This window comes from Hyperoodon ampullatus, assembly GCF_949752795.1.
Source record: "Hyperoodon ampullatus genome assembly, chromosome: 16".
Lineage (NCBI taxonomy): Eukaryota > Metazoa > Chordata > Mammalia > Artiodactyla > Ziphiidae > Hyperoodon > Hyperoodon ampullatus.
Genome location: NC_136929.1, coordinates 70674872 through 70700768, shown reverse-complemented (window position 1 = coordinate 70700768; position 25897 = coordinate 70674872). Strand labels below are relative to the sequence as shown.

The window sequence follows — 25897 nt, the reverse complement described above, 5'->3', positions numbered from 1 at the left end:
TCAGTTTGCCTCACAAAATGTTAAAAAGATGTGTGCTCAAGGGTGTAGTTTAATAAAATTATTAATTTATTCCGCTTTAGCAAGGATCCTCTTAAGTGAACTCGGCTTTTTTTGTTGTTGTTGTTGCCACTGCCTTGATTAGCGCTAAGGCAATAATACTTTTTCCCATGAATGCTTTTGCACCACTGGTGGGAATTCAACACAGAAAAAAACCCAAGTAATGTTGTAATATTTAGTACTGTTATAAAAAGTTTTGACTTGTGAACCTGGGTACCTGAAGGAGTCTTAGGGACCCCTGAGAGGATCATGGACCACACGTGAGAATTGCTGTCCTCATGTAAGCCACCTGACCTCTCTAAAATAGGAATAAAGCTGTTTTGAGAACTAAATATTCTTTAAGAAGAAATAATGCATGGAGAGCACTTAGTATCGTGCCTGGTATATAATAAGTGTTTGTTAAATGTTTGCTACTACTATTAGTCTATTGATACTGTGAGGGTATAGCTACCATTTACAATAGTAGTAGTGATGATACTCTATCATTTCCATAAACTCATTCCTTTGGAAGATCTCTGTTTTAGTTAATGGCTCCATCTGTCTCCTTTTGTGGTCCCTTTCTTCACTCCAGCCAATATCTACTCGCTCACAAGTACTGTTGATGTGACCTCTGTCACACCTTCACAATGGTCCCTTTTCTCCCATTCCTGCTGCTACCACCCTGCTTACAGAGCATGATTTGGTGGAAAGAAACTTCCATTAAAGGCAGTTCTGGCTGTTGGTATTTGACCTGCCTGAGACTCAGTTTACTAATCTGTAAAGTGGGAAAACAGTAGTCCTTTTATATATTTTTTAGTGAGGGTTAAATGAAATAATATATTTGAAAGTAACCGGCAGAGTGTCTACCTATGGCAAATGTTCAGTGCACGTTAGCACATTTTAACAATACAGTATAAATTCTTCCAATCCGTGAGCATGGAATCTCTTTCCATTTATTTGTCTTTTTCTTTCATTTAAGTCTTGCAGTTTTCAGTGTACAGGTTTTTCACCTCCTTGGTTAATTTATTCCTAGGTATTTTATTCTTTTTGATGCAATTGTAAACGGGATTGTTTTCTTAATTTCTCTTTCTGATGTTCATTATTAGTATACAGAAATGCAACAGATTTTTGTGTATTGATTTTTTATTTTTTACTGAATTCCTTTATTAGTTCTAACAGTTTTCTGATGAAATCTTTAGGGTTTTCTGTATATAATATCGTGTTATCTGCAAATAGCACAGATCCCACTATTGTTGGTGGGAATGTAAATTGGTAAAGCCACTATGGAAAGTAGGAAGGAGTTTCTTCAAAAAATTAAAAATAGAACTACCAGATCCAGCAATTTAACTTCGAGGTATTTATCTGATGAAAACAAAAACACTAATTTGAAAAGATATGCACCCCATATTCACTGCAGAATTATTTACAATAGCCAAAAGATGGAAATGACCTAAGTGTCCATTGTTGGATGAATAGATAAAGAAATTGTGGTCTATATTTGGTGGGGTATTTTTGAGCCATAAAAAAGCACAGAATCTTGCCATTTGTGACAACATGGATAAACCTCGAGAGCATTATGCTAAGTGAACTCAGACAGAGGAAGACAGATGCTGTATGATCTCCTTTACACGTGGGAGTTAATATATACACACACCAAGCTCACTGGTGGTTACCAGAGGTACGGGGGTAGAGGATGAGAGAAATGGATGAATTTTTTTTAAGTTTAAATAAATTGAATTTTAAAAATGGATCATAGAGGGGAAATAAAATATACTTAAATTGCAAAAAAAAAAAAAGTTAGATGCGGACACTTCCTAGTGCTCGTGTTGATAAGCCTATTAGGAGCGATTCCCGATCTTTACTGAGAACAGAGGCTATGTGATTCTAGAAAGGCGAACAAAAGAGCCAAGTGGCTAATCTATTTCTGATCAGAAGTTTCTAGGAGATAGCTTTTTTTTGGTAGAGAAGACTTTACACATTTTTTCTATCTTAAACCCCCCCCCCCAAGAAAACAGAATGGCAACAGCGTCAGATTTCTGGGCTTGTCCTGGGGGCCTGCCGAGATGGGAACCTCTGTTGCATTTCCTGGATCTTGGTTCAGGGCTGATAGCCTGTAGGAACCCCACGGTTAAGCCTCTTACGGTAAAAAATTGTGGTTTCGCTTATAATCTTGGAATAGCTTTGGAAGCAAAGGGAGACAAGCTCCTCCAGGGCGTGGGAGAGACCCCCATATTCATTGTCATCAGAGTGATCCTCCTGAGCGCCTGCTGCAGAAGAGGCTGTGGCCAATGGGTCTACTCCAAGCCATGCAGGGTTTTGCTGTCTCTTCTCCCGTAGGGGATAAAGATTCCCTTGCTTCCCTAAAGGTTAAAGCCTCAGGTGAAGTGACTGGTTTTTCTCCCATGACCAGGTGTGCATCGACTCTGGGGGTATGGGGCATGGTTAGCAGATGGTTAGTTAAATCACGGGTCTGATTATCACAAAGACCCAGTTTTAGACATTCTAGTCCACTGTCAGACGCCAGGCTGGACTTTAGGTTTGGAAAATAATCCCCAAGGGCACTCATAGTTCATAAGGCCACTTTTCCGTGTGCCAAGAGAATGGCCTTCCTGACGCCGTGTAAGAGGGACCTGAGAATGGAGAGTTGGAATCTGTCCCTTGGTCTTTGCTGATTCAGGACAGGATGCCCAGTCATGGGACAGCGGCAGCCAGCTGGGCGGGGCTGGGCAAGACGCCTGGGCCCTCACTGCCACTCCCCAACCCACCAGACAACTTCGAGTTTTGCTTTGTGCGTGTGTGCCTCTGCCTGGGATGCCTTTCCTCTTTTTCTCAGCCTAGGAACCTATTTCCCCTTTTAGACCCTGCCCTAAAGTCACTTCTGCTTTTCTGACCAAATCCCAAGGCGCTGATAGATTCTGTTTTTGCCTCTGTATGTTCCAAAGTGTTTCCACCTGTGCTATAGCATAACGTTGCAGCAGGAACATTACTTCTGAACGTTTCTATCTCCCTCACTGGACTGTGAGTTCTTGTGCCCAGGGCCACGCTGTATGCTTCTTTGTATCTGCCCCAGAGCCTAGCAATGGGCTTGCCAGCTAGAAGGCGTTCAGTGTCAGTTGAATGAATGAATGTAGTCCAGTCTTTTGGGCCTATAGTTATTATGAGATCAGAAACCATCTGTTTGGAACTTATTAGATTATTTGGCTATCTATGGTTTTCTGCATATATCTTTATATTCTCCTTTAGTATTTAGAAAATTCTCTTAAAAATTACCGTCTTTTTTTTTTTTTTTGGCTGCACTGTGAGGCATGTGGGTTCTCAGTTCCCTGACCAGGCATCAAACCCGTGTCCCCCCCAAATTACCAGTCTGTTTTAATCACGATGCAATAGGGCTCCCCGCCAAAGAGGTGACACCCTGTTCCACCCTGCTCAGGGGAAGGGCATACTTTTGAGGGCCAGTGTGGGGATGGCATCTGGAATTCAGGTGAGTGAAACCCAGGCAGGCAGAGCGGTGACCTGCCCTTTTTTCATATCACAGTCTTACAGTGCGTGAGATTAATTGTCCTCTGTTGAAAGGCGTCCCCTTACAGTTGGTGTTTCAGGTGCTGAGGCAGGCCATGCATCACCAGGAACGTTAGTGTCCCCACGAGCCCGTTTGGTTCCAGGAAACTCTCAACCTGTGACCGGGAGGGAGCACTCCCAGCAAGTCCATTTATCACACGATTAGAGTAAGTGAAAGGTAATCCTTTTCAAAATGTGAGTTATGGAGCTTTGTGATGTGCCATTTATCTGTGTCTGCTGTGGGAAGGAAGAACACTGGGGCAAGTTTATGACTTAGACGGTGCTCTCGGCTGTATTTAGGGCTGTTTCCCACACATTGACTCCACATGATGAATTTGGATGAAAGTTTTGATTAAGCACCTAGAGTTGCTTGTTACCAAACATGGAGTAGTTATGTGAACACATACCCAGTAAGTAAGCTGCTTAATTTCTAGGCTTCTGTGTCTGTTTAAACACCTTGGTTGAATGTTTAATATCTAATATACGTGAGGAATATCTTCTTGGAAGAAAGCTAAACAGCTTTGGAAATTGGAAAACTTCTAGAACTCTAAACCAGGCAGGTGGGTTTTAAAGGATAGAAGCGATCAATGCAGTCAACCATAAATTTGCATACCTTCACTAAAAAAGGCAAGGAAGCAGTCTTACATTTCTTTTCCCTCCCAGATAAATGGTGTGGACACGGAGCCACAAACCTTGGCTGAACGGAACAAATGGCACTATTTGCATTCACATAAAATGGAAAACACAAAATATTCAGTTCCCAGTTTTAAGAGGGCAACATAAACCAGAGAGAGAAAAAACCCTTTGTCTCCAGACTTCCTTTTAAAAAACTTGTAGCAGCTGTTGTAAGGACAGATGACCATACTGGCCTCGTGCATTCAAGGTTAAACCTCCCAGTGGGCATTCATGTTTATTAGTCTCAAGACAGCAAACATTCATTCAACACCTGCTTCTCTATATTCCCGACATCTTACTGGTATCCCTAGGGCCTGGCACTGGTCTTCATGCAATGTTTAGCAAGTGGGTGAACGTTGCATGTCCATGTGGAAGATGCTGGTGTTCATGGGGTGCCTGGTACACTCCCGGGCACAGAGTGGGCATCCAAAAACTATGACGAAGTATGAATGAGAACACTGATGTGACCTTCAGGAGGTCACGGTCTAAACTCAGGTGAGCGTTAGCACTTGGTCCTGCCTCCTTCCTGGGAGAAAGAAGTGAGTCAAGGCTTGGGGGAGGCAGAGGGGGCTGCAGTTCCTCCTCTGTAATTGCTTCCTTTTAGGCCACCATCTTCCCGGCTGGGGAGGGACAGTCACCTGGGGACAAGAGGGACTTTCCAAAGGAGGTTTCTGTGGCCCCTCCACTCTTCTAAAGTAATTTATTTTTTATCAGACTTTTGAATAAAAGTCTCTCCCTCTTCCATTATGGTGAACACTTAAAATTACATTTATACAGAATTACGTTTACACAAATTTCTATTAAAAGCCAAATTCCAGGCCTAAGCTATTGGCCAACTTCCATTAAAAAAAAGAATATGAAGTAAATTAGTTGAGCTGATCAAAAGCACCTTCATCAAAGTAGAACATTGGTGCCAACGATGTTGAGTTGAATTATTGATTTTTTTAATATAGCAGATGGTACATTAGCAGGGAAGAAAAGTGATTCTCCTTTCCCTCCTCTGCCGCCCGCCCCGCGCCGCTTCACTCTGGGGATAAGAAGGGGCACTAGAGATTTACTGGAGACCAAGGAAAGGGAGGTGATGGAGTAAGGTGGGAGAGCGCGAAGGCGAAGGATGGGGCCTAGGTGATGGAGAGGGAGGAAAAGGAGGGGTGGAGACCGCAGGGAGCAGAGGTCAGATGCCTGGAAGGAGGGCGCTGTCCCCGCGGAGGAGCGGCCACCTCTACCCGCACCGCGGCCGCGGACCCCAGCCCCGGCCGCGAGCCAGGCGGGCGCTCCCGATACCGGCCGCCAGAGGGCGCGTCCGGAGCCGGCGCGGAGCTGGGGGAGGGAAGAGGGGAGCCGGCGGAGGAGGGTCAGCCGCGGCGGCAGGGGCGGCGGCGGCAGCGGCGCAGCTCCGTTCCCCGCGCGTCTCGCGTCCCCGCGTCCGGACAGGGCGCGCAGCCCCGCCGCCGGGATGCGGCCGCCTGCCCGCCGCGGCCGCCGCCTGGCGCTCCCGGCACTGCTCTCGCTGCTCACCTGCTCCCTGGGTAAGTAACGGGCGGCCCGGGCGCGCACGGGAGAGGGGCGGGCTCCCCGGGAGCAGCCGCCCGCGCCCCGCGTCCGCGCCGAGGGAGACGCCGGGCGGCCCAGCCCTGCCCCGCGGGCGCCCGCGCCCCGCCGCGCCCACGGCAGCGCCCGCTCGCGGCGCCCCGGCCGGACTCGGCTCCTCCGGACCCTGAGACCCCGGGGCGCTCCTTCCCGGCCCCTTTCGGCTCGCGGGGTCCCGCCGCCGCCGCGGCCCGACTCGCGTCTTCCCGCTTCCTTCCGCTGCGAGCCGGCGGCCGGCCGGCCCGCGAGGGCGCGGCGCCCACCCCCACAGGAAGCGCGGAGTGAACGCAACTGCGAGAAACTTTGGATAGAGGGAAGCGGCGGCCGCGGGCCCGCCCCCTCGCCTTCCGCCCGCGCCCCACCGGCCCCCCCGACTCCCCGCCGGCCCCCCGCGCGCCCGGCGCTGGCGGCAGAGGCTGGAGGCGGGCGAGCTCCGTGGCCCGGGCCCCCGCGCGCTCCGCTCCGCCCCGCCCGCCCGGCCCGCGAGGGCGACCGGCGGTGCCCCCGGGGCTTCCTGAGCGGTCTCTCGGACCTGCCCTGGCCCCCTAGGCTGGGATGCCCAGTGGGCACCAGCCCCTTCTACGGATTCCTTGACCAGGAAGGGAGGACCGGGTGTCCGGCTGGGCCTCCGTGTATCGGTCGTGCCTCTGGGGAGGCCGTGGGGAAGCCTTCCCGAATCTTGCGTCTTCATGGGGGAAAATTAGAGAACACTTCTGCGAACAGTGCTTGTCTGCTGCTGCTGTAACGCCCCTTCCCTTTTTTCTTCCATGCTCCTCACAAGAGCGTGCTCCCCCCCCCTTATCATAAAATAATGTGATGAAAGTTTTTTTAAAAAAATCATTGCAATTGACTTTCATGATGAGATGTGTTCAAGCTTGGAGGAAAAATTACTCCTTTTCAGTGTTCTCAGGGTTGTTGTCTTCTATCCCAGACTTTTGTGTTTCCAGCCTGTTAAGAGGCAGTAGTTTCAGATTTTTAGACATGGCAGACTGGTGCAATTTAGGAAAAGACATAGCGTCATTGTACACTGCTGTTTTGGTAGCCCACCGGACAGCCGTTTTGATTTGGACTTAAATTCTCCGAATAAGGACCTTAATCTGTGTACCCCTGGCATGTCTATAGGAACTCAGTAAGTGTGGGAAAATCGAGTGAGATTAATTGGTAATTGTTCACATGCGTGATTAGTAAGTAACAATGTAATTAAAAATGTTTGGGCACCTTGGGCGGAGAAGGCTATAACTGATGGTGGGGAGCAACTGAACTTGGCGGGGATCTGCTTTAGTGGAAGAAAGAGTGCATTGCTTGGGAGGGCGGCGGGCAGCCCTGGGAGAAGGGGAGGCTGGAGGGCTGGGACGGGGCTAGGGGACTCCTGGCTGCATCAGTTGGCTTGCTGCCTAGACGTTTTGCAACTCACCAAATGGGGTGGGTGGTAACTGAAATTGGCATTCTATTCATAGCCCTGCACTTTGTAAGATGTACTGGGGATATAATATATGTATATAATATATTCACTATACAGGCTGAAGTGCACACTTGTGTTGCTATGTGTATCTATTTTTCACTGCACATAAGGGAATATCTGCACTGTCCACACTTGGTGTAAGGGAGTATCTGCACTTTCCACACTTGGTAATACGTTAAAGGACGTAAAGAATGAACTAAAATGTCCACATATTTTTAGAGATGTCTGTTAGCCTTGTGAAGATGTCAGATAAGCACAATAAGTAAAACATAAAACCTATTAAGAGTTCCCCGGGAGACATTTGGCTTTGTGAACTAGCTTTCATGGGTTGGTACAGAGAGGAAACTGTATTCTTCCAGGTCTGAAGTAAATCTTAAGTTCCTTTTATTGAGCTCTGCTTTGATGTAGTGGGGGGCACCAAGAAATAAAAAGCTGTGGTACCCAGTCTTTGTATATCTTGAAATCAGGGTTCTTGGACTCTTGCTGAAATAGAGAACATGATAGGAGTTCAAGGCATGTGAACAATCCAGACAGAGTAAAGATACCTTAAATATTCCCTTATAAGGGCAGGGTGGGGGCTGACTGTATATAGTTTAGTTTTCCCACAAATTGTAGTATATTCATTTGAGCTTTCAGAGAAAAGTGAATATAGAACTTTTACTTTAAATGCATACGGTTATACAGACAAAATCCACTGCAACTTCAGTTCTGAAGTCCAAAGCTGGTACTAGACTCAGAAGATTTATTCATGCTTCTAGGTCAGCCACAGTGTGGCTTCTCATTGCCTTGAGTCTCAGTTTTCTCATATAAAACAGGAGGCATAGAGTAGGTAAAATACTAGAACTTGGCCATCTCTTACAGTTTTAACTGACTCTGTTGTAGCAGAATCTGCTATCTGCTACTCCAAAACCCTTAGTTCCTTCTTTTCCTGGATGAAAAACCTCTTAGATAATCAGCACTGTTATGGACTGAGTTGTGTCCTTCAAATGCCTATGTTGAAGCCTTGATCCCCAATATGACTGTATTTGGAGAGGCGCCTTTAAGGAGGTAATTAAGGTTAAAAGAGGCCATAAGGGTAGGGCCCTAATCCAATAGGACTGGTGTCCTTATAAGAAGAGGAAGAGATGCCAGACAGGCTCAGAGAAAAAAGGCTGTATGAGGACACAGTGAGAAGACATCCATCTAAAAGCCAAGGAGAGAGGCCTCAGCAGAAACCAACCCTGCTGGCACCTTGATCTTGGATTTCTGGCCTCTAGAACTGTGAGAAATAAATTTCCGTTGTTTAAGCCCCCTGTGGTTTCTATTATGGCAGCCCTAGCAAACTAATAATACAGGGGGAAGGGGAAGGGTGTAGGAGTGGTAGTGGGGGTGGTGGCGGCAGTGTGTCTAGTGGACAACATTTTTCATTGGCCCTTGCAAACAGCGGTAGCCAGTGAGCTATCTGTAGAGCTCTTTGGGTGCGTCTCTCGGTAGAGCTTATTAAAGGTGGCTGACCCAGCTGAGGTGCAGGTCCTCTGCCATTGTTTCCTCCTCCTTCCCATGGCCTATTATGTGAGTCTAATGGCTGGAGCTACAGGGGCCATCTTGTGACCACGAGGTGACCTTGAAGACAGAAGCCAGTAGTAAGGATGGTAGAGCAGAAAGGATGGCACCACCTGGGTGCAAGGTGGCTGTGGAGCACTGTGCTAGGCCAGCGTTGCCTATTTCCACACTTGTATTGCATTAAAGAAAAAATCTGCCTTGTTTAAGCCTCAATTGCTGTTGGTGGGGGGATTGATTACATGCAGCCAAACCTGATTCTAATTGATACATCTGTGAAGAAGCTTATTTGAACCAGTGGTAAAATAATAGATGTTAACGTTTATCTTTCGTATCCCTGTTTCTATTCTGAGTCAGAATTATATTTCTTAGCACCTGCCAAAATTAGGGGTGATTTCTCATTCTGAGCCAGGTCTTGCTCAGATTCTTTTCATTGCAGTAAGCCAGACATTTTAGGACCCCAGGAGTCGCACCTGGCTCCAGGTTGGTTTGTGGGGTGTTTTTTGGATTTTTAAGCCCTCCGTTTATTTCCTCAGCAGTACTCAGATATTACTAGCGCAGGTTTTAACCATCTGGATGGATTCTCTGTTGTCCAGGTAGTCCAGGACCCCCCAAGCTGGCGTGGCCCGCTTGCTCATGGACTTGACCCAAGGGAGTTGGCCTGTGACCAATAGTCAGGCTGGGTGGGGGGGTGGAAGGGGAGGGAGGAAGAGTAGCTGTTTCACATGGGGGTGGGGGAGGGGAGGAGATGTCCAGACCCTCTTGTTAACTTCTTCTGAGGAAAACACTGTGCGCCCAGTACTTGAGCAAGTGGTAATTACTGATCTCATTTGGACCATTAAGGGCCAGGTTTTTTGCTTTTCATTAGAAACATGATAAAGCAAGCCTAATTCGCAAATGTTACACGTTTTGCTTCCTTGTAGCATTACAGGTAGCCCATCTTGGCGTTGAGCAGATTCTTGCTGAAGAACAATATACAGGAGTGCTAATTCCATCTTTCCAAATATAAAGGAAAAATGATGGTGGGTGTCAGGGGTTTATTGATTGAGAGTCTCTCTTAATGTCACATTTCAACCGTCTGATCACTAAGCTCCTCCCAAAGAAAATAAATTCAGTGGAGGTGCTGATTTGAGCTACTAGAACGTGTTAATAACTTAACTAGTGTTAAGAGGAAGAGCTGTACTAGACTCAGAAGATTTATTCATGCCTCTAGGTCAGCCACTGTGTGGCTTCTCATTGCCTTGAGTCTCAGTTTTCTCATATAAAACAGGAGGCATAGAGTAGGTAAAATACTAGAACTTGGCCATCTCTTACAGTTTTAACTGACTCTGTTGTAGCAGAATCTGCTATCTGCTACTCCAAAACCCTTAGTTCCTTCTTTTCCTGGATGAAAAACCTCTTAGATAATCAGCACTGTTATGGACTGAGTTGTGTCCTTCAAATGCCTATGTTGAAGCCTTGATCCCCAATATGACTGTATTTGGAGAGGCGCCTTTAAGGAGGTAATTAAGGTTAAAAGAGGCCATAAGGGTAGGGCCCTAATCCAATAGGACTGGTGTCCTTATAAGAAGAGGAAGAGATGCCAGACAGGCTCAGAGAAAAAAGGCTGTATGAGGACACAGTGAGAAGACATCCATCTAAAAGCCAAGGAGAGAGGCCTCAGCAGAAACCAACCCTGCTGGCACCTTGATCTTGGATTTCTGGCCTCTAGAACTGTGAGAAATAAATTTCCGTTGTTTAAGCCCCCTGTGGTTTCTATTATGGCAGCCCTAGCAAACTAATAATACAGGGGGAAGGGGAAGGGTGTAGGAGTGGTAGTGGGGGTGGTGGCGGCAGTGTGTCTAGTGGACAACATTTTTCATTGGCCCTTGCAAACAGCGGTAGCCAGTGAGCTATCTGTAGAGCTCTTTGGGTGCGTCTCTCGGTAGAGCTTATTAAAGGTGGCTGACCCAGCTGAGGTGCAGGTCCTCTGCCATTGTTTCCTCCTCCTTCCCATGGCCTATTATGTGAGTCTAATGGCTGGAGCTACAGGGGCCATCTTGTGACCACGAGGTGACCTTGAAGACAGAAGCCAGTAGTAAGGATGGTAGAGCAGAAAGGATGGCACCACCTGGGTGCAAGGTGGCTGTGGAGCACTGTGCTAGGCCAGCGTTGCCTATTTCCACACTTGTATTGCATTAAAGAAAAAATCTGCCTTGTTTAAGCCTCAATTGCTGTTGGTGGGGGGATTGATTACATGCAGCCAAACCTGATTCTAATTGATACATCTGTGAAGAAGCTTATTTGAACCAGTGGTAAAATAATAGATGTTAACGTTTATCTTTCGTATCCCTGTTTCTATTCTGAGTCAGAATTATATTTCTTAGCACCTGCCAAAATTAGGGGTGATTTCTCATTCTGAGCCAGGTCTTGCTCAGATTCTTTTCATTGCAGTAAGCCAGACATTTTAGGACCCCAGGAGTCGCACCTGGCTCCAGGTTGGTTTGTGGGGTGTTTTTTGGATTTTTAAGCCCTCCGTTTATTTCCTCAGCAGTACTCAGATATTACTAGCGCAGGTTTTAACCATCTGGATGGATTCTCTGTTGTCCAGGTAGTCCAGGACCCCCCAAGCTGGCGTGGCCCGCTTGCTCATGGACTTGACCCAAGGGAGTTGGCCTGTGACCAATAGTCAGGCTGGGTGGGGGGGTGGAAGGGGAGGGAGGAAGAGTAGCTGTTTCACATGGGGGTGGGGGAGGGGAGGAGATGTCCAGACCCTCTTGTTAACTTCTTCTGAGGAAAACACTGTGCGCCCAGTACTTGAGCAAGTGGTAATTACTGATCTCATTTGGACCATTAAGGGCCAGGTTTTTTGCTTTTCATTAGAAACATGATAAAGCAAGCCTAATTCGCAAATGTTACACGTTTTGCTTCCTTGTAGCATTACAGGTAGCCCATCTTGGCGTTGAGCAGATTCTTGCTGAAGAACAATATACAGGAGTGCTAATTCCATCTTTCCAAATATAAAGGAAAAATGATGGTGGGTGTCAGGGGTTTATTGATTGAGAGTCTCTCTTAATGTCACATTTCAACCGTCTGATCACTAAGCTCCTCCCAAAGAAAATAAATTCAGTGGAGGTGCTGATTTGAGCTACTAGAACGTGTTAATAACTTAACTAGTGTTAAGAGGAAGAGCTGTACTAGACTCAGAAGATTTATTCATGCCTCTAGGTCAGCCACTGTATGGCTTCTCATTGCCTTGAGTCTCAGTTTTCTCATATAAAACAGGAGGCATAGAGTAGGTAAAATACTAGAACTTGGCCATCTCTTACAGTTTTAACTGACTCTGTTGTAGCAGAATCTGCTATCTGCTACTCCAAAACCCTTAGTTCCTTCTTTTCCTGGATGAAAAACCTCTTAGATAATCAGCACTGTTATGGACTGAGTTGTGTCCTTCAAATGCCTATGTTGAAGCCTTGATCCCCAATATGACTGTATTTGGAGAGGCGCCTTTAAGGAGGTAATTAAGGTTAAAAGAGGCCATAAGGGTAGGGCCCTAATCCAATAGGACTGGTGTCCTTATAAGAAGAGGAAGAGATGCCAGACAGGCTCAGAGAAAAAAGGCTGTATGAGGACACAGTGAGAAGACATCCATCTAAAAGCCAAGGAGAGAGGTCTCAGCAGAAACCAACCCTGCTGGCACCTTGAGCTTGGACTTCTAGCCTCTAGAACTGTGAGAAATAAATTTCCGTTGTTTAAGCCCCCTGTGGTTTCTATTATGGCAGCCCTAGCAAACTAATAATACAGGGGGAAGGGGAAGGGTGTAGGAGTGGTAGTGGGGGTGGTGGCGGCAGTGTGTCTAGTGGACAACATTTTTCATTGGCCCTTGCAAACAGCGGTAGCCAGTGAGCTATCTGTAGAGCTCTTTGGGTGCGTCTCTCGGTAGAGCTTATTAAAGGTGGCTGACCCAGCTGAGGTGCAGGTCCTCTGCCATTGTTTCCTCCTCCTTCCCATGGCCTATTATGTGAACCTAATGGCTGGAGCTACAGGGGCCATCTTGTGACCACGAGGTGACCTTGAAGACAGAAGCCAGTAGTAAGGATGGTAGAGCAGAAAGGATGGCACCACCTGGGTGCAAGGTGGCTGTGGAGCACTGTGCTAGGCCAGCGTTGCCTATTTCCACACTTGTATTGCATTAAAGAAAAAAATCTGCCTTGTTTAAGCCTCAATTGCTGTTGGTGGGGGGGATTGATTACATGCAGCCAAACCTGATTCTAATTGATACATCTGTGAAGAAGCTTATTTGAACCAGTGGTAAAATAATAGATGTTAACGTTTATCTTTCGTATCCCTGTTTCTATTCTGAGTCAGGATTATATTTCTTAGCACCTGCCAAAATTAGGGGTGATTTCTCATTCTGAGCCAGGTCTTGCTCAGATTCTTTTCATTGCAGTAAGCCAGACATTTTAGGACCCCAGGAGTCGCACCTGGCTCCAGGTTGGTTTGTGGGGTTTTTTTTGGATTTTTAAGCCCTCCGTTTATTTCTTCAGCAGTACTCAGATATTACTAGCGCAGGTTTTAACCATCTGGATGGATTCTCTGTTGTCCAGGTAGTCCAGGACCCCCAAGCTGGCATGGCCCGCTTGCTCATGGACTTGACCCAAGGGAGTTGGCCTGTGACCAATAGTCAGGCTGGGTGGGGGGGTGGAAGGGGAGGGAGGAAGAGTAGCTGTTTCACATGGGGGTGGGGGAGGGGAGGAGATGTCCAGACCCTCTTGTTAACTTCTTCTGAGGAAAACACTGTGCGCCCAGTACTTGAGCAAGTGGTAATTACTGATCTCATTTGGACCATTAAGGGCCAGGTTTTTTGCTTTTCATTAGAAACATGATAAAGCAAGCCTGATTCGCAAATGTTACACGTTTTGCTTTCTTGTAGCATTACAGGTAGCCCATCTTGGCGTTGAGCAGATTATTGCTGAAGAACAATATACAGGAGTGCTAATTCCATCTTTCCAAATATAAAGGAAAAATGATGGTGGGTGTCAGGGGTTTATTGATTGAGAGTCTCTCTTAATGTCACATTTCAACCGTCTGATCACTAAGCTCCTCCCAAAGAAAACAGATTCAGTGGAGGTGCTGATTTGAGCTACTAGAACGTGTTAATAACTTAACTAGTATTAAAAGGAAGAGCTGTACTCACAGTTTCTTCATCTATTCCAAAAGTGTCGAGTCCTGTCTATTATGTCTCAGGCCCTGGGGTTGATAGGGCAGGAAGGAGACCGATCTAGTCTCTCCCTACCCTTGTGGAGCTCGCTGTCTTGAAGGGGACATAGAACACGAACTGCACCAGGAGCAGAATTGCAGCCTGCCCGGTGCTGCGGTGATGGCGTCCAGGGCTCTGTGCTAAGTGTTGCAGGGACGGTTGTGGCTTTTTACCTGGAGTCTGGAGCAGTGGTTCCCAACAGGGGGCCCTCGTGCCCCCCAGGGAGCGCTTGTAGATGGCTGTCCCAGGGGCTGGTTTGGCAGGAGTGCTGCTGAGTGGCCTGCAGTGCATGGGACAGCTCCCACCCCAAAAAGAGTCGATTATCTGGTCAAATCGTCAATAGTGCCGGGCTGAGAAACCTTGGAGTTTCCTGTTTTCTTTTTTTTTTTTTTTTGCCACATCGTGCGGCTTGTGGGAACTGAGATCCCGGACCAGGGATGGAACCCAGAGGGCCCAACATTGAAAGCCCGGACTCGTAACCACTAGGCCACCAGGGAACTCTGGAGTTTCTCAAGGAAGGGCATCAGAGCTCAGCCCCAAAGGGGAGGCAGAGATCAGGTGCCTGGAGGGAGGGAGGAAGCACGCCCGCAGGGGCAGAGCTGTGCTGGAGGAAGCTGGTGGAGGAAGGACAGGACTGGAGGGGGGAGGGGCCGGACGGTCAGGCGGGCGGCTTACGCGGGGCTGTGAAGGCTAGGGGAGGGGTTCTGGACGTTGTCCTTAGAGTGGTAGGGGGCACTGCAGGGTTGTCTTAGGAGAGTGACAGTGATTTGACTGCCATTTTAAGAAGCTCACGCTCGTTGGAGCAGGGATGGGAGGGGCCAGTGTGGACGTGAGGGACCAGTGAGGAGGCCACGTGAGAGCTGACTTAGAGTCTGAGGCGTGGTGGTTGACTGGTCCAGTGGGCTGAGAGGAGGGTCAAGGATATCATAGTTTCTTGCTCTGAGCTGTAGGTGGAGAGTGCCTCTGTTTACTGATCCAGGCACTGATGGAGAGGGACCAGATTTAATCAAAAGAAGAAATCTTTTATTGTAGTTGAATATATACAACATAAGATGAATCATTTGAACCATTTTTAAGTGTACAGTTCTGTGGCATTAAGTACCCAGATGGTTTTCTAAAATTTAATTTTAAGAGGAGGTGAGGATGATGAGTTCCATTTGGTCAAGTTGAGTTTGGGGGTGCATGTGAGATGCTTAGGTACCACGTCTGGTGGGCAGTTAGTTCTGCGGGTCTGGAGCTCAGAGGAGAGGTTAGCTCAAGAGAGATTTGGGGGAAATTTGAGTTTTTCGTTTGTTACTTTTCGTTTTTAAAGAAGAGAGCCTTGATTGACAACATAAATTTATTTAAACGTTTACTCAAAATGTATGTGCCCTGAAGATTTGGAAGAAGTTGGGGAAGCAAACAGTCTATCTGTAAAGCTGATATGATGTAAAGCTGTAGGTTTAGACAAAACACATGAGTTAAAGTACCATCAAATAAGATTTGAATGCATCTCAAGTACAGCAATGCTGGTCTCTCCGAGGGATGCGACTTGCTTCCACTCATAAAGGAATATTTCATGATCTGAAAAGGTGATATGTTTTGGTTTACATCACTGCTTCCCATAAGAAGCTCAAGGCCCTTTGCACATCACGCCGAATTTATCTTCTCCAGATCCTCGAGGGTGGATATGCAGAAGCTTGTTTTTCATTTATGGAATGAAGGAAGTAAAGGAAGGTAAATGGCCAAAGCCTGTTGGGAGAAAAGCCTTGTTCCGTTCCCTTGAGTGCCAGTCTCCCTGTCCATCCCAGTGTGTGTCAGACTTCCGCACATACGAGAACACCTCAGGGTCTTAAAGAGTCCCCTTTGTTAAGGTTCTCTTTGTTAAAATGCAGATTTCTGGGTCCCAGCCCGAGAATTTTCTGATTCAAGACAGCCAAAATGAGGCCCCATGGATCTGCATCTTTAATAAGGGGCCAGGTGAGTTGTGTGTGCTGGCAGGTTTAGAATCCTTCTCAGGCCCCCCGGCCCAGGTGTAAACTGTTACTGGGTGATTTTCCTGCAAGCCTGTAGAAAGTAAAGGTGATTGCTGGTTGCTTTGTCTTTAAGATGAAGTAAGGAGCTGTTACGGAGAAAGCAAAGTGTGGAACTGAGGCCTGATACTCGGCAGTCAGGTGTTCTGTCTCTTTGGAAAGGGAACTAGAAACCCCAGAACGCGACCTAAGAAGTCTTCCTCTGGTTCTGGACTCGTTTGGCGGATTTATAGATGCTACCGGAGGGACTGTAGTGCGTGGAGCATGAGTCTCAAAAACAGCAGCAGTACGTTGTTGGAGCAGAGATTTTTGGACAATAGACAGGTGAGTTCCCAGAGGCGCTGGAACATCTCGGGCTGTGGATGCCACGGATTCAGTGGCACCAACGGGGGTGCTTTTTGGGACTGACTTTTGTTTGTTTGTTTGTTTTTGGCGGTACACGGGCCTCTCACCCCTGTGGCCTCTCCCCTTGCGGAGCACAGGCTCCGGACGCGCAGGCTCAGCGGCCATGGCGCACGGGCACAGCCGCTCCACGGCATGTGGGATCTTTCCGGACCGGGGCACGAACCCGTGTCCCCTGCATCGGCAGGCGGACTCTCAACCACTGCGCCACCAGGGAAGCCCGGGACCGGCTTTTTATGTTATAAAATTAAGATACCAAAAGTCAGGCATAAATGAGCCTGACAGCTAACTGCGGAGCATACTCTAGCAGAGTAAAGGAGCTGTACGGAGTGCCCATTTCCTTGCGTTTGTATGTTTGCTCTCTCGAGCCCTTCTGTGTGTTCTGGAATGGGCTGTGTGATCAGGACTCTTCTGCCCTCACCCACGGCTCCGCCTATGGAACGTGCTTACGAATCTCTCCCCAAACTCTGCTTGAGTTAGAATTTTCTTCTTTTCAGATCCTGAGTGGCATATGGGTTTTCATATCATCTGTTTAAATGAGATATGAATCAAAGAAGCCAAAGATCTTTTCCTTCCTAAAATATATGGTTATTTCCTTTTTCTTTTTTTTCCCTCCCATTTACTGTCCTTCCTGCGCATATGCTTACCCCCTGGCACATAGGATATATTGGTCCTGGCAAACGTCGTTTCCAAGTGAGGAAAAATCTGTATTCCAAGATCCACTTTCCCACTGACTTCTATGAGGAAACGGGAGATGTGTTTCAGACGGAGCGGGCGCAAGTGCGGGCAGCCGTGGGCTGGGCCGAGGAGCAGTGTCAGGCCTGTGTGCTCCCTGCCACGCCTCTCGTTACTTCTCCCAACTGGCTGCATCCTTTGCCCGTGAACCCATGGAACACCGCAAAGGGGTTCCCGACACGAAACGCCACCCACCTTTCCACCTGCTGTGGTGGCAGAATTGTGCTGGCGTTGTCCCCAGAGCGGCAGATCTCTTTCCCTGAGAGTTTGCTGTTGGTACCTGGCACCTGAGCAGAGGGCTCAGCTGCAGCTCTTCCCGTAGGCCAGGCACGGCCCCGGACGTGTGCAAGCATTGCCTTAGACCTCCCTGGTTTAAATTCCCCCTGTACAGGGAGGGAGGCAGAAGCTCCCAGAGGCCTCGTGGCTGAGCTGCTCAGCGGCGGGTTGGGTGGTGCGTGGTGTGGGAGTTAGACTCCATGTGTGCGCAGGGTGCTGCGGGGCCCCCGAGATGCGGCGTCTTCCCTCGTTCTGTGGCGCTCTCACGAGAGGGCTCCTTCAGAGGACACCTTGAAAACGCCTTACACGCCTGCCTCCTCCTCTCTGCCTGGCCGTGCCTTTCTGTCTCCTTTGCAGTTCTGTCCCCGAGATATCGGGGCTCCCCTGCCCGCGTCTTCCCCATCCAGCCTTGCGCCCTCAGTTCTCTCGCGCGTGGACACACTGAGCGTGGAGGCTCCCCTCACGCCTGTGCACCGAGCGGCCCCCTGGGGACCAGGCTGCCGTGGGGTGTGTCCACTTGAATGTCAGGCAGCACCTCGGGAGACTGGGAACCAGACTGAGTTTTCCCACAATCCACTCACCGCTCGTTACACTCCAGTGTGCGACGGGCACCCCCGTCTATCCGCCCCTCGGATCTGAAACCCGGAATCACCTACGCGCGTCTCTCTGCCCGCTCCTCCCTGCCCTCATCCACCTGTAGGGTCCGTCTCAAGGCCTGGAGATCCTGCCTCTTCAGTATCTCCAGCTCCACTCTCGCTCCCCACGCCGCTCTGCCCAGGCGCTGCCTCGTCTTAATTCAGTCCCTGACCTCTCATTGCCCGGCTCCGTTACCCTCCCGGCTGGCATGCGTGTGTGTCTTTCTTTGTCCCTCCACGGCCCACCCCACACGCTGCCTCTGGAAACTTGTCTAGGGCACACGTTTCCACATGGCACTCCCCTCCTTAAAAGCCTCCCAAAGCTTTTAATGGCGCTCAGAACAAAACCAGACTCCCTGGCACTAACCCCTTTCCCATGTGGCCCTGTCATCCCCAGCCTCACCTCTGGCCCCAGTCACACCCTCCCCCCCCGGCTGTCCACGCCCGGGTCACTCCCCTCCCCTGGGCTGTCCATGGTCTGGGCACACTGGGCTGTTTAATGTGCTTTGTGTGCAGAAGCCTGTTTCCAGGCCTCCTCCTCTGTACTGGGAGTCTCTGCTGTCTGGAGTTTACTTGCTCAAGCCCCGTGTTGAGCTTGCTGCCCTGCTTGGTGCTTTGCCCTCCCTCTTCAGGGGCTCCCTTGGCGGTGCCATTAGAACAGCTGCCATCGGAGGGTGCCCATCTGCACTTGGTCGTTGGTGGAGGGGCTCGTCTGTCACGTGAGACCATCAGCTCCTTGGGGAGCTGCTTATTCATCTTCACCCGGCTGCTGGCATGACGCGTGGCCCGTGACACACGCAGCCACTCTCTGATTTTCCGTTGAACAAACAGTAGCATAGATTAATAATGATAGTGACAGTAGCTGCTCACACCCAGAGCCTCAGCGTGTGCCAGGCCCTGTTCTGGGCCCGTTACATGGGCTCCACCACTGGATCCTCAGCCGCCAGCGGCTGGTTCTGCCCTCTGTGCTCAGCCCTGCGTAGTGATGGGCCCTCCATCCTGTGGTTGGGTGCCCCCTCCTCCCCCCAACATGTCCACAACCCTGGAGACAGTGGACTTGTCAGAGGAGGATGGGGAAAGCAGGTCCTGCCCAGTTCCTGGACCAAGCGCGTTTGTTTCTGTTCCCTCTGCTGCCAGGGATGATCTTCAAAGCAGGTAGCTGGAACCAAGTAAATTGGCTGCAGACCTTGCATCCTGGAGCTTCAGGCCCTTTCAGAGGAGCTGCGCGATTAAACCTGGAAGCCCTAGGGAGGCTGTGCCGCTGAAACCTGTTCAGTGAAGTAGGTCACAGCGAAGAACGGACCAGGGGGAGCCCTGAGCCAGGGGGGGCTCCAGCCGCGGGCTCCCAGGGGTGTGGTGAGCTCTAACCTGTCCAGCCCGGCTCAGATCCCTCCCTCCCGGCTTGTGTGGAGGACCCACGACCACCTGGCCCCGTGGTCCCCACGGCGGCGGTCGATCGTTTGTTTCCTCTTCCAGCAGGGCTACCGCCAGCACCTCCTGAGCCTTTAGTCTATGCTGAGCCCTCGCTGGACACTTTCCGCCTCGTCTCACTTCATCCCGGCAGCTCTCCTCTGAGGGGGTCATTTAACGTCTTACTGCTTTCGGTTTTTGGTGTTTAATTTGGTTTCTCTGATAAATGTTACCGGGAGAGCCTGGGAGGATAAGTCTGGCACGGGAACCAAACAGTTAGGAGTTAGGAGGCGCAGTCGCCTTCCTGCCTGGGCTGGTCCTGCTCGCTCCCTCCCTCCCTCCCTCCCAGGAACAGAAGACGGTACGTTAGTGTTGCTTAAATCATTGCAATCAATTCCTCTCCCATTTTCTCGTACTCGAGGGCTAGGCTGGCCTATAAATCTTAGGCCCAGGTTAGCTGTACAATTTGATTTATCTCTCGGGATAGGTGTGCTAAGGCACGTTAGCTGGCTTGAATCATTTAAAGTTACCCTGAGAAAGGTCTTATTTCTGTTGCCTGCCCTGATTTGCACTTTAAATATAGTTCCCTGTAGCGACTCACAGGAATTCATGTTGAAAATAGAAAAAGGGAAAATTACTTTTAAACAGCAGTTTGGCATAGAAGAGCATGATTTACCTTGGAATATTTCTCCAACTGCGCATTAAGGCCAAGCTTTCAAGAATATTTTTTGCCCCCACTGAACCTGGAAATTATGAAGCCAGACAGCAAACACTGAGCCTCAGGGGGCCTCCCTTCCCCCGGCCCCCCGCCAACGCTCTGTGAGATACCTACTCTGTGCTCTTGTTAGCGTTGTGGAAGGTGACAGGTCTTTTCTTACCTCACTTGCTAATTTTTCTCACTTTCCTCCTCTATCAGCACCATTTCTCCTTCATTTCCACGAACTGCAAAAGCTGGCATTTTGTTGGTAGGAATTCTGTAAGTGAATCATTATTTTAAATTTGGGTTTGTTAATGGTGTAGCATATTCTGTGCCTTCAAAATGCATTTAGTTCCTTGATGATTTCTTTTGTTTTATTTAGATTATGGAAATGCAAAGATAAAACCAGCTAGTATTTTTTTTTTCATATTCATCTAATGGGGATTATCTTGTCATATTATGATTTGCTCTTATGCCTGAAAGTAATGGCCTTTCTTATGTTATTGCTTTAAATATTGTATAATTTATTTCTGTCGTGGGAAAAAGGAGTTCTTAATTTCACAGCAGAGTGATAGGGAGAAATATGTTTTGTTTCCTTTTTTTTAGAAACATATTTTACCGTTAGGCCGGTGTATTTTTGGAGAGAACTAAGATCTAGTTTACCCTTCCTTCAGTGCAGCCTTGTCTGAATAAAAGTATGGTGTCTTTATTGCATAGAGACTGGAAGGATTTGTGGAATTCACCTGATTTCCGGGGAACATCTTTCCTCTCTGTAATTCCTACTTTAAACAGTAACACTGTCAACTAATATTAGTTGCTTATTTATGAAAGGTTATGTGTTAGCAGTATTTAGAACCAACACCAACTAAAGACAGTTTTTCTTCAGTACAGAGTCTGTGTTCTGCAGGGCAGGGGCTTTTGTGTTGACATACTCTTCTTTTTCACACAGCTACCTGGCTTGGCAAAAAAGTGAGGTAAGACTAACCCTGGTTATTAGCTGAGGGGTCACTGAACTTGTTAAATTGGGAAGGTTATTTTTCTTGATAAAAGAGGAAATTCTAACCCAGAGAGCTTTGACTGTCCATGTTTGGAATAAGGCATCGATGGATTTGGGGAAGATGGATTTTTGAGTCTCAGGTCCTACATTAGGTTGACCTCAGTTTTTATATCCCTCAAGTTGCTACAGTGTTCTGTCTTCTGGAATTCTGTGATGCTGAGTGGTGTTGATGTGTTGCAACCTCCCTGTACTATGTTTATTAATAATTCTATTTTTGGGGCTTCCCTGGTGGCGCAGTGGTTGAGAGTCCGCCTGCCGATGCAGGGGACACGGGTTCGTGCCCCGGTCCGGGAAGATCCCACATGCCGTGGAGCGGCTGGGCCCGTGAGCCATGGCCGCTGAGCCTGCGCGTCCGGAGCCTGTGCTCCGCAGCGGGAGAGGCCACAACAGTGAGAGGCCCGCGTACCGCAAAAAATAAATAAATAAATAAATAAATAAATAATAATAGTAATTCTATTTTTGAGACCTTCTTGAGGGTTTTAAATGTGCATGCTAGTTTAGAGATAAACAAAAGCAAAATATTAAATACCCAGAAGCAGAATTTAAATGGTGTTTGAGGTTAAATCTCTCCTCTCTTCTTAGAACTTAATGAATGATTTGGGCTCTGCATTTGCCTTAGGCGTGTGTGTGTGCGTGTGTGCGTAAAAAGTGAGAAAGCAGATCATACCCTAGTGAACATAAATGGGGGCACTAAGCTCCTTTGTTCTGCTGGGTTGGCCATGTTCGCTGTAAGGAGGAGACAGCCCTCAAGTGACGGGTTGGGAAGACTTGCATTCATTCGTTCAGTCACTCATGTGGATAAATATTTAGTGGCCTTCTTCTGTGTGCTGGCTGTGTTCTAGATTTGGGGGCAAACAGTACATAAAACCACATTCCTAAGGAAGAAAACCCCATATTCCTGCCTTCATGGGGCTTACATTCATCTATAAGACAAGCAGTAAACAAATAAGTATATATTACGTCAGTGGTGGTAAGTGCTCTGGAGGAGAATAAAGCAGAGGGAAGGGCGGGGGCACTGGTGGGCTTTACGCTCGGGAGCCACATACAGCACCTGCTGGCGTCTCAGTTCCCACAGAGAGGTTCATTTGTTTTTTTGTTTTTTTTTTTTAATTAGGAGATTCTGGCCTTTATTAGTATGCACGGTGAACACGGGTGTCCTGGCTGTACTTGCCAACCCTCCTATTTTACCCACCTATCTTTTTTTTGTTTTTTTACATCTTTATTGGAGTATGATTGCTTTACAGTGGTGTGCTAGTTTCTGCTTTATAACAAAGTGAATCAGTTATACACATGCTCCCATATCTCTTCCCTCTTGCGTCTCCCTCCCTCCCACCCTCCCTATCCCACCCCTCTAGGTGGTCACAAAGCACCGAGCTGATCTCCCTGTGTTCATTTGGATTTCACCCTGCCTTCTGAAATGTCATCCTGGAGGTGGGAATGATTAAACCACGTTAGTCGTTTGCTTCTTAGCGTGAATCTGTCTTAGATTATTTCCTTTGAGCAAATGTTAGTTGAGAGAGAATTTGAGGTAGTGGATGTCTGGGGAGAGGGTGGGAGGGGTCAGAGGTATCGGGATGGGTGGCGTTGTCTCCTGCTTCTGAGTAGGACCTCCTGCTGCTCAGGGACCACCCCCCAACCCCCATGGTCCTTGCACTGCATTACTGCTCCTTGGAATTGCCTGGCCAGCCCTTCAGTACCTTCTTGCTCCATGGCATTGCTTGTTTTTTTCCTGGGGATGCTAATTGGAGAAAGCAAACTCTACGAAATGCTTTGCTCTTAGCTTTTTAGGAGAAGTGCACTGTAAAATTAAGGCATTATTCTTTGTCTGGTTAACCTTCCTGACTGTTTGGTTTATCATTTTGCTTTCTGTTTTCCACATGTTACTGTCAGGTTACTATTATTATTTTTTTTAATGTGGAGCCTGCATGTGTCTCTAGGGATATCTTTGTCTATTTACACGCTCCGACTCAAAACATAAATCATTCTAAATGAGGAAGGATTCTAATTCCTCTCGCTCCCCGGCCCCATGGCTTCAGCAGGGTTCTGGTAACGCTCCTCCTGCGTGCCTGGAGCAGTATCTGCAGCGCGCTGCTGACCCGAAACCGCTGAGACGGAAAGCTTGCCCCAGATTTAGCTCTGCGGCCCGCCAGTCTCCGGCAGGGATGTGAGAGTAGGAATTTGTACTTCTTCCTGCTCGATTCTCAGCAATTCCCCTTTGCTTCAGCGGGCACCAGAATCCAGGTTTCTAAGAAGTTGTATTCCATATGCATCTGTCTTGTGGTTTATAGCTACAGACACGAATGGTATACTCAGATCCTAACTCCTTTGATGCAGTATTTCCTTAGCTGGTAACCTGAGCATGGTGCCTTCACACGGATGGATAATCTTAAGTCTGGAGAAAGGCAGCCTGCGGTCCTAGTTTGTAGCAATTGCAGGTGCTTTTAAAAATGAGGAAAATTGATCATGTTAAACTATGATTTTTTTTCCCCATTTGAAGTAGAACTGTTGAATATGAGAATGAATCCTTATTGCTGATTTTAATGAAAAAATGTTTCTCTTTTTTTCCAGCTTTTGCTTTGGTTTCTAAAGATGTGAAGAAGGAGGTCAAACAGTCTAAGGTACTAATTGTAAAGTCAAATCTATTCCTCCTATCTGAGATTTGTCTGTATTTTCTTTAATAGGAGCTGTAGTGATTTCATCTTTCAATGAATTAATGAAATGTTGGTTAACATAGATTTTTGAACCCACAGCAGCAACTTACAGATAGGCTTGCTTTAAAAAAAAAAATCCTTTATAGTTAAGGCAGATCCACTTGGTTTTAAATTTCATTTTAAGAAAAAAGGTGCTTGGTTATGAAGCTAGACATTTTAGAAGTCTTGCTTGGGTACCGTAGTTTTCTCCAGTCTTACTGCGACTTAACCTTGGCCTTAATTCTCCCAGCCTGTGAAAGGATTCTGCTGTGTCAGGGTCACAAGAGCCTGAGTATCCCTCACCTTGAAGGTGGCACCATCTGAGAGGGCATCCTGGGGACTGGTCAAGAGACCCCAAAGGTGACTGCCAGGCTCCTTGCACAGTCAGAACCCGAAACCAAGATGTGGGGGCCCATGGAGAGGGGATAGCACTTTTCCAAATCTCAGAGCTGCTCCTTTTCCATCATTGGTTGCATTCAAGAACTGCGTCTAAATTTTACCATTTGGGGTTGCATTAGATCAGTTTAGCATATGAGAAAGAGAATATTTTAAAAATATGAGTTGTTTTTGTCACATTAATTAAGGCTCAGTTGACTCTATTTTTTTTTACCTCGCAATTTAGTATAAAAGCATTTTTAAATAGAATGTTTCTTTTACCAACAGAGTATGATTGTTCTAACTATACCATGGGATCCCTAAATGCGAATAATAATTCCTTACGGTTTTAAGATTCTTTGTGATTAATAAAGCATTTTCAGGCATTTCATTTAATTTGATTTTCTCAGTCATCATGTTATTGCTAAGCAAAGCAGGCATCCCCATGGAGAGCAGAGAAAATTTACCCTTGGAGAAGTGAAGTGATTTGATCGAGGTCACAGGACTGTTAAAAGGTGAAGTCGGAATCCAAATTTTCAGACTCCTTGAATTTTTCACACTGCAATTTTGTATTACATTGTCACATGCATTGTCACGTGTGTGTTTGGCAATAATGAGGCTCATTTATAATGAATTTAAGGGTTACTAATAGGGAATTAAAATTTTGTGTAATAAATTTAGAAATCTTAGCCCATTCTTTCAAATGGAGGTTTTTACTAATCTTTTCAAAAGAGGAAATATATGTATATTTGGCCTTAAATACATATATAAATAGAGATAGAGATAAGGTGAGTCCTATATCTTAGTGTCATCTTTCATGCAAAAGTATCAAAGCCCTTGAAAAATGCCGTTAACCCCATCTGTGCTTAGGCCGCCGAGCCGAAAAGCCATTAATCCCATGAGGAGCGGCAGTGATAAAATGTCTACTGTAGCCCATACCCAAGGCTGGGAGATGGAGGAGAATCAATTTGTCCAAGGTCATCTGTAGATGAACCTGAGATAGGAGTTAAGGCTCTTTCCAATAACCGCATGACTCCGGGATTATCATTAGTTTATCACTCTTAGCAGAACTGATCGGGGTCTGACACTGCTGCCCAGAAGGCCGCCTTCCGTCCTGCTCACCGCACTGCTCGCTTTGCTCAAGGGCTCTGGTTCCCTAGAACTAGGCCAGCCCTGCTCAGGGCTGGGGTCCTTCCCCAGACCGATCACATTCACTGGCTGGCATCTGGTGGCTTCATACCAGAATCCCGAGGCTGCCAGTCCCCTGGCATCCTGCCCGGGGCTTGACCTCTGGCCCAGGCTCCCCTCCTGGGCTCTTGGCCCCTGGCTCTGTCAGATTCTGACCCACCCCAGCTTTCCATGGAGCCTGCCGTCCCAGGTTCGGGCTCAGGCTGCTACCTCAGCCAAGCCACCAAACTGTCTCCCAGTGGCAGTTTTGCCCGGCCTTACATTCTGTGCTGGCTTGTGATCCTGGACCCTGTGGGACGTAGGCTTAGAGCCGGGCTCTGG

At 47.7% G+C, this 25897-nt stretch overlaps 1 protein-coding gene across 2 annotated transcripts in view; it reads left to right on the top strand.

The window, feature by feature from the left end:
* Nucleotides 1–5725: 5725 nt before the first annotated feature.
* The window catches only part of B3GLCT (beta 3-glucosyltransferase), a gene marked incomplete at its 5' end in the record, with an annotated part of 115369 nt that continues 95197 nt past the window's right edge, over nucleotides 5726–25897 (top strand). For both annotated transcript variants that reach the window (XM_079722037.1, XM_079722036.1), the window contains 2 exons: nucleotides 5726–5798; nucleotides 23892–23941. In XM_079722037.1, coding sequence (XP_079578163.1) covers nucleotides 5726–5798; nucleotides 23892–23941 — 123 coding nt within the window. The remainder of the gene's footprint in view (nucleotides 5799–23891; nucleotides 23942–25897) is intronic.